Genomic DNA, 8,813 nt, shown 5'->3' with positions numbered 1-8,813 from the left:
TTTATCGTTAACTCGGTTTTCCTGGGTCTTTTCACGTGTGTTATGAATAAATCTTCATTTTTTCGGTACCGGTACTAGTTTTATTTTGTTGTATTTATCCGCAACACCTTAAAGGCCGGTCCATGAAAATATTGTCGGGCATAAACCGGTCCGTGGTGCAAAAAAGGTTGGGGACTACTGCTATAGACTATTCTCATTTTAGAGGCAACGATCCAAACATGCAGCAGGAAATTTCAGTTTATTTCCAAACACTTTAAAATATAAAAATCCATAAGTATATAAAACATTATATACATCTTCATGGTTTTTTTGTGAGAAAGATCTTCACACCAAGCCTATTTAGCGTCACAGTTTCAGTCATCACTCGAACCCTTTCAGTCACTACAGCTTCCTCAGTTCCTCTATGTGGCCGATGAGCTCCTGTGGCATTCCCAGTTCTGACACCACGTCAACGCAGCACTGCAGGAGGAGGTGCAGCTCCTCAGTGGACCCCGAGCAGATCCTTTGTGGCCTGTGAGGAAAGTCCGAGTCCATTGTCTCTCCCTTCCTACAGCAGTCCGACTCTTCACAGTGCTGCTCGCAGCAGCCCCGGTCTGCCCGTTCCACCTCCAGGTCCTCCATGCTCTCGGAGACGTCGCTCACACTGGGCGGAGGATTCTCCAGAGCGTTCTTGATACCGTTCGCTATTCTGTCTTCATGCTGCGTGACCCTGTGCAGAAGGTCAGTCACAGAGGATGGGACGGGCTTTTCCGGATGCTGGATCTGGCACCAGCACCATATAGCGCTGCGAGACACAAAGAAACAACAGAGTCACATTCAATGGCACACAAAGGACACTTCAATGACAGTTGGTACAAAAGAGACTCGGGATGTTTCTGTGCAAGAATGAGGCTGAAACCTCTGAGAGGATTTCCATGTGGCATGAACGAGGACTTCTCAATTACAGAGATTTCACTGTGGATGCTGTCTGTTATATTTGATTGTTTATCCTTAATATATCCTTCATTGAGCAATTATTACAATCTCGTGATTTTTTAGAAACTGAGGGGGAAAAACATAAATAACACTTTGTAAAAATTTCTCATTGGACAGTTTCTATTGACAGGGACAATGACTGACTCTAAACTACATGATTATAGGCAGAGTCCATTCCTGTTGGTGCCTTATTGGCTACTTTATACACATCCTATTTGAGTCAAGCCCACCTTTTATCAAGTGTTCAGGCTGCTGCTGGTGTAACAGCGTGGGTCAGTTTCTTGGCACACTTTGGGCCTCTTAATACCAGCAACATTTAAATTGTTGTGTTTACCCAGCAGGATAACACACCATGCCACAAAGCTCAAATCACCTCAACTCTTTTTTTTTTCTTGAATGTAACAGTGAGTTTAGGGTGAAAATTCCCTCCACAGAATTCATGAATTGAGTCCCTGTTCTTTTGATATTTTCGTGAGATCGTCAAGCCAGTCTCTGCCAATTTTTGTCATTTTAATTTAATGTTTATTTGTGCAATACTGGTGGATGGACTGATAGATGAGGTCAGGCAGGAGTCTCTGTAATGAGAGGAGGGAGATGGTGGAAGAGAACCTGGAGGTATGGTCTCTATCGTTTGATCAGGTGTGTAAACCACCCAATTATTAAAAAAAAAGAAAAAAAAGAAATCCTTTTTAATTGTGTGTGGACAGCTACTGATACTGATACTTGACTTCAGGAGGTCACCAGTAAGTGGTGTGACAGTGACATATGATCACAACTTCAAGCCACTGTGTATGGGACAATACAGTTAATCAAACTTTTAACCAAAGTATAATTCGTTTCCACGAATTATAAAATAAGGCAACAAATTAAAAAAAAAAAAAAAAAAATTTAAAGTCTGCAGACTCCAGGGTAGACCCAGAATACATTGGGCTGGACAGATTACATATCTGTCTGACCTAGGAATGCCTTAGATTCCCCCAGGAGGATCTGTGAATTGTGGCTGGGGACTAGGAGCTCTGGGATACCCTGCTTAGCCTACCTACCTACTCTCATTGCAACTCAACTTCGGATAAGAAGAAGACAATGGCTGGATGAGATACATGTGCAATCAAGGAGCCCAAACCATGTATATCATGAAGTTTTAAATAGACATGTGTATAACCCCTTTAAAATGATGTCACTTTAATATGTGACATCTTATTAGATGTTATCATGTTATTGTAAGGGTGACAAGTCACGTGCGGGGCAGATGTATGACGTTATTGATGGTTTACCTGACGATTCCTCTGAGTCGTCCCACAGCCACAGTCTGAGCTGCTCCCTCCTTGAAGCCCAGGCTGAATCCCACCGAAAGCGAGGCATCCTCAGCGGTATCAACTCCGTCCACATACCCGTCCTGAGAGAAAACATGAGCGAGTTAAACACAGGACAGCACACCACATCACAAAAACAAACACACAGGACGTTTAGCACGCAGAGCCGGTGTGAGTTAACATTTCAGGATCCGTTTTTGATGTGAGCTAACTTTACCCTCAGTCGCTTTTTCATGTTGGAGGTCCACTCCTTACTCTGTAAGCTAAGCTCGTCCGCACTCTCGTCGAAGACATCGTCTCCGCTCACAGGCAGAGCTTTAACCCAGGACATGACGATTTAAAAGCAAAAACACCGTTTTAAACGCACTAGCATGGAAGCTATCTCCTGCTTCTTCTTCTACGGCAAACGCGCTTTATCCTCGATGGAAAACTGTATGTGCGTGCGCGCCACCCACTGGCCTGGAGTACAAAAAGCCGTTAGTCAACGGCAGTGCTACCGATACCAATGCCGATACTTTTAATCTATAAAAGCGGCTTATGGGAGAGCAGTGTGTCATGATTTATGATGAGATAATCATCATCATTTTAATGACTGCTAAATCATTGTGATTTTTACTTTCTACAGTACTTACTTAACATAGTAAAACACACTTGTCAGATTTTCGTGTATCTTGAAGCTGGGTTATTTGGAGACCTAGAATGTAAATGTACCCATCCCTGAAGCACCTTGGTTCAGCTTGTATAGATTATCTACTATAGGCTATAAACAAAATACACATGAAAATCAACATAGAAAGGTTCAGACAACTTTCATAGTTTGTCTTTGCGGTATATGTATATTTTTCCAAAAGAAATAATTTAACATAATTCAATGAGCTAAATAGTAAGCTTACAGGATAGAAACAAAATATCAATCCTTTCACACTAATCTAATACCAATACCAGTGTTGGTATCAATGCTATCAATATCTGGATTAATCCGCCCGCCTCTTCTGGGAGTGCCAAACTAATTTTAGTTCATGGGCCAATGTGTGTCCAAATTCAGGAGCTGCGGGAGGAAATTAAAAAAAAACAAAAACAAAAAACACCACAATAACCTGTAAGAAAACAATAAAAAAAAGAAGTCTTTGTATATGTATTAATAGGAAAAAGTTTATTTGTCCATCTTGCAATAAAATGTCATGTCAGAAAGTGACACAGGTGATTGTGACATAAAGTAAAAAGTTAAAGTATATTGATCAAACTGGGCGTGATCTTAAAATTAAGAACTAAAAGTTAAAAAAACAAAAACAGCAAAACACACAAAATTCCAAGATAATGAAAACTAATAATTAATAAATGTAAACAAAAAACAAAGAAAGGAAAAGTACAGCTTCCACACCTTGGATAGGTCACCAGTCTATCCTGAGCCAAATTACAGATAAGATGAATTATTCTGATCTCACATTCACGCTCTGCATAGTTACATCTTTGCTTTACTTGAAGGAAACAATTTGTGCAAAGGAACATTCTGAGCTTCTGCTTCACTGACAGCCTGTCTGTGATGGTTTGTATGCATACACCTGAACCAAAAGTCAATTCAGGAAGGTCTTATTTTAAGGGAGGAATTTCCCTTTAAAGAACACTCTTCTTCGGTGGTATTGATGTGTAAAATGACATCCTAGGCTGCGCACTGCCACCTAGTTATTTTACCCAGCAGGCACTGACAGTTTGAGCCTGCAGAGGGCGCTGAAGACCTACTTTAAAACTGAGTGTGGTCCACACGCTACATCAACACCATCATCATCACCATCATCACTGTGGTTCAGCTCAGAAGGTTTCCTGCAGTCTGTTTGCTTTATTCTCGTCTTCTAATTCTTTTTATATTTTATCTGTGTGGTTTTTTTTAAATCATCATAATTACACAGAGGATGCTTCATCTGTCAGTACTGCTTATTTTGTTTTATTACTTAATAACTGCAACATACTTATACATACTTGAGTATGTAAACCATCATCACGTTTGATTGCAAGGTTTTTAAGATAAAATGGAAGGATTAAAAATATGGGTTTGGGCGTTTCTTTAGTGTTTGTAATTATGCACTGTCGAGAGGATTATTTGGAGAGGCAGTGATTAGCGAAAATTCTTACAGCATCCCAATTAAATCAAATAATAAGTCAAAACATGGCTTGGGTGTGGCATATGCTTATATGTGGCATATAGCAAGATCATATAAAAACCAGAACAACACAAAGAAGGAAAATAAACAATAATGTAATTTTCCATGTAGCTCTTTAGGACATGTTGTAAAGGACTTTTTATTAGTGCTGTGCATTACTGCAAATTTTGGTATCGATCTGATACCGAGCACTATTGCCAATACCAGTACCAATATTGACACTTTTGACTTAGGAAACCAGCTTATGTAGGTGAGAGCAGTGTGTTATGATTTATCAGATGAATCATCATTCATTTGCAAATTGTGAACACATTTGATTGACCACTAATTCCCTGTGATTTAAAATTTTTACAATAATTATTTAACACAAACACACCTTTCAGCCGTCCATGCTTTTTAAAACTGTGAATGTAAATGTGCTACATACTATAAATAAAGTAGACCTGACATTCAACACAAAACGGTTCAGACATTTTTCATAGTGTCTGTTTAAGGTTTATTTTTATTAAAAAAGATCTTCAAGGATAGAAACAAAGTATCGATCTTATCATGTTAGTATCGAACTAATACCAATATCAGCACTGGTATCGATACTATCATTATTTGTATTGATCTGCCCACCTCTTATTCTTTTTTTTCATTTAAAAAACAGCTGATTAGCAAAATGTGGAACAATATAAATGCAAAATAAATGAATCTTGTGTATTTCACAATAAAACATAATTTCAGTGCGAGAAACTGCTCAGACGCTGCTGCTTGAATCACAGTCTGGTGCATCTTTACAGCTTCCTGTTTAAGTTTTCAAAGAAAGAAATGTCATCCGTCATGACAAACACATTATTCACTCATCCATAATGCATCTCACCTCCCTTTTTCCCACTGTTGAGAAGAGAGAGTGGGAGAAATGGGGAAAAAATAAAACAAGCCCCTTGTTTTATTTTCAGATTTTCTCATTCTTCATGCCACGCTTTATGGAAAACACAGGAGAGAGTGGACAGCGGGTAAATGCATTTCACCTTGGTGGAGTGCATTTGCAGCCGTGGACAACAATGGCCTTGAGAATACTCTGAGGCCACGGTGGAGTTGTCTCTGTTCTGGAAATGGAGTCGGCCCGGAGGCCTCATTCGCGGCAGCCACACCTTCAGTCCCCCTCGCTCAAAGAGTCAAAACAACCAGCCGGGGCAATCACCTGACACATTTCCATCCAATTTCCACTGCAGAATGTGTTCATTTTCAGGCTAATGGCATGTCATTTTGCAGGAGCCTTTGGTCAAGAATTAATCCTGGAATCAAAACAGATTTTCCGGGGAGCAATCTTCCATCAAGTATTGATTTTTTTACACTCACAGAGCCTGTACTCCCTAATTTAACCTGACAGCCAGCAGCACAATGGACTGGGAGCACCTTGGCGTCTCACAGAGGGAGCTCTCCTCCTCCTCCTCCTCCTTTTCTCCACGAAGTGAAAGAGAGATTGGGAATGGGGGAGAAAAAAAAGGACTCCCTGATGTATAAAACAAAGAGCACTGGTTACAGAAAACAGAGAGCTAAAGCTTCCGTCTCTCTGTTTTACCTCTAATTATGTTTTCTAGGATAGTGCAACTTGGGCAGGTGAGGCTGAGAGGGGAAGAAGGGAAAGTGTTCTGGGGCCATCAGCTATCATTATGGGCCTGTTGACATCTGCCTGTCTTTGAGTGATTCTCATCTGTGATTTCCCCTGGTCATTTTCTGCAGATGCACGAAGAGGGGTTTCATCATGGCCCCATAAAAAAGGCCCAAAGTGTCCGCGCAGGCCTTCACTAATAAGAAAGCAAAGACGTGTCCGACCATGTCACACTCCTCTCCCATCCATATCCGCTCTCTTGATGCCTTTAGATATGCAATCATTCTCTTTTCTCTCCCTCTCCCCCTCTGTGTGTGCTGTAAGTATACTATACCCTACGTAGAGGTCAGTGGGATGAGAGGATGATGGAGGGCAGGGCCAGTCATTTTCCTCTAGCTCTTAAAGCTGCGATGACCCATGCGCAGAAGAGTTGCACTTTGCCAGAGGGCCTTTTCACGTGCTGCGTATAAACTACCTGACAGAAGGGAAACTGTTTCACTTTTTAATCTGCCGCGTGTAGCTCATGGTCGTCCATTTCAAGCAACATATGGAGCGGCGTTTCTGTTTGGTCATGAGATTAGGTCACAAGTTTGCAGCACATTTCCTAGTGCTAAATGGATACGATGAGTCCCCAAACTCTTTATGCATAAATATGATATACGTGTTATCCAAATCACCAGTGTTTCCTCAGCGTTGCTATGGCTTCTGCTCTAAGAGATTGTACAGACATAATTAAGGTGCAAAGTTCTTAAGTGTTTTATTTACATACAGTATATATATAAATAATCCTAACCCATTGAGATAAGAGATATACTGATACAGCAATTTAAATTTGTGACAAAATGTTTTATTTCATTTGATTTTGACTTATTACACAATTAAACCTGCTCAGAAAAAGTGTTACTTGTCCACTTTAATATCGGTCTTACTACTTATGCCAGCAACTTCTAAATGAATGCCACCGGATTCAGAGTAACAGCATTTTCAAAGACATCACCTGTGTCATTAAAACTGTAAAATTATGAGTGAATTTTTTGAAGCAAAGCATATGAGCTACAGTCTGTATACGAGAGATGGACATGGCCACTGTGACATCATCCGCCAGTTAGTGAAGTCATGTCATGAAGCCTTAGACTCACCTTTTGTTTTGTAGTCTCATCTTAAAGCATAGCCAACTTTATTGTTTTTATTGTTTTTTTAGACTCTGGTGGGGTCCATATTTAAAAAAAAATAGATAACATGTTATGTTCTGAAAGACGTGAAACTAGTATTTACTAAAGTCATAAGCCGAGTGTGTCTTCTCATCAATCAAACTTCTTTTTGCACCTACAGAAGTCGTCCCCTGCTGGCACATTAACTTCACTTTTCAAACAAAGAAAATTGGATATATTTGTTTGAAGTTTGGAGGATTTAATCAATCAGGCACAACATTTTGACCACCTGCCAAATATTGTGTTGTGTATTGTATTGTGTTGGTGCCCCTTTTGCTGCCAGAACAGCACTGACCTGCTGAACAACCGTGTCATCCGGTTGTTCAGGGATGACACGACGAATCCTACTTCCGGGCCTAAAGTAGTCTGCGTTTAATATGGCTTTTGTGTTGTTAACATGTTTAATGTTATGTATTTTCTTCTATTTAATCTCAAAAAGCTCCAAAAACAGTCAGTGATCACTGTTGACCTCCCTCGGCTTTTATTACCGCTAATCATTTATTTAAGCTCAGTTTTTAAAACCTTAGGATGTAACTACAGCCCAGCCCATGCAGCAGTATATGAATGACTAACCTCGTATTGTGGATGGATTATCTCAGTTGTTCTCCTGGCTGAAGTTTGGTCCTTTTACAGCATCCTGCCATGCGATTACATTTGTTCCTGACCACCGAGAACACTCACGTTAACTCTTATCGAGTGGAAAAAAAGTTAGCTTGTTTATATTATGCTAACATAGCTGTGTCGCTAGCGGTCACGTAGCACATCATTATATACCAGCTAGCCAAACTTCAGTAACCCTACAAACGTCACTGCTGTTTAGTTTTCTGTCTTCATTTATGTTGGAAGTGATAACAGAGCTGTACGTTTTAATTTGTTTCCAAAACCCCGCAGTCAGGACATGCTATATTGTATTTAGATAGAAGCTAGCGAGCTAACTTCCTGCTAACTTCTAACTCCGTTAAATGTCATAAATTCCGTTTTCATGGATGCCTGGATGTTAAACTCAATTGTTACACCTGGTAGAGCAGAACGCTGATCATTTTATTAAAGATGAAAGACTTTAGACAGTTTTTCAACACGCAGTAATACCATAGTGATCGTTTGATATATGGACCTGCAGCGGAGTTTAGGTCCAGACATGGCTAGTGACGTCAGACTTAACGACCGGATTACTCCCTGTTCCAATTCTAATGCTCACATGACCATTGTTGGTATTTTTGGCGCTGCCCAGCGGTCAGCATGGGCGCTCTGACTGGTCTCCAGCTGTGCATCCTCATACACAAAAAACTTTGATGCACTGTCTATTCTGACACCTTTCTATTGTTTCTATCAGAACAATTTGTTGGATCGGACCGGACGGGCCATCCTTCGCTCACCACTTGCACCACTAAGCTTCGACTGCCCATGACCTTTGTCTCTGGTTAATCACTTTTCCTTCTTGGACCACTTTTCATCGATCACTTGCTCCCTAATATATCCTACTCGCTTCATAATCTTATGCCTGATTGGTGTAAGTCCACTTTCTTTTTGTTGCACACTGTTAAATGTATTACTC

The 8,813-nt window shown here is 40.3% G+C and overlaps 1 protein-coding gene across 1 annotated transcript; it reads right to left on the bottom strand.

Moving 5' to 3' along the window:
• Window positions 1-219: 219 nt before the first annotated feature.
• On the bottom strand, window positions 220-2,711 carry otulina (OTU deubiquitinase with linear linkage specificity a). Its single transcript, XM_085417807.1, has 3 exons — window positions 2,506-2,711; window positions 2,250-2,371; window positions 220-784 (listed from the first exon to the last, which is right to left on the bottom strand). The coding sequence occupies exons 1-3, from the start codon at window positions 2,617-2,619 to the stop codon at window positions 382-384; spliced, it is 639 nt and encodes a 212-aa protein (XP_085273933.1). The 5' UTR covers window positions 2,620-2,711; the 3' UTR covers window positions 220-381.
• Between the last annotated feature and the right edge of the window lie 6,102 nt (window positions 2,712-8,813).

Source organism: Rhamphochromis longiceps, linkage group LG9 (assembly GCF_057381845.1).
Source record: "Rhamphochromis longiceps isolate RC_006_pf linkage group LG9, R_longiceps_female_GT1.1, whole genome shotgun sequence".
Lineage (NCBI taxonomy): Eukaryota > Metazoa > Chordata > Actinopteri > Cichliformes > Cichlidae > Rhamphochromis > Rhamphochromis longiceps.
This window is presented reverse-complemented; position numbering and strand designations above follow the sequence as displayed.

Bases quoted from the DNA above. Each gene is read 5' to 3' on its own strand.
- otulina (XM_085417807.1), bottom strand. From the start codon at position 2,619: ATGTCCTGGGTTAAAGCTCTGCCTGTGAGCGGAGACGATGTCTTCGAC. The intron at 2,372-2,505 runs GTAAAGTTAGCT...GTTTTCTCTCAG, and splicing joins ACATGAAAAAGCGACTGAGG to GACGGGTATGTGGACGGAGT. The intron at 785-2,249 runs GTAAACCATCAA...TGTGTCTCGCAG, and splicing joins CGACTCAGAGGAATCGTCAG to CGCTATATGGTGCTGGTGCC.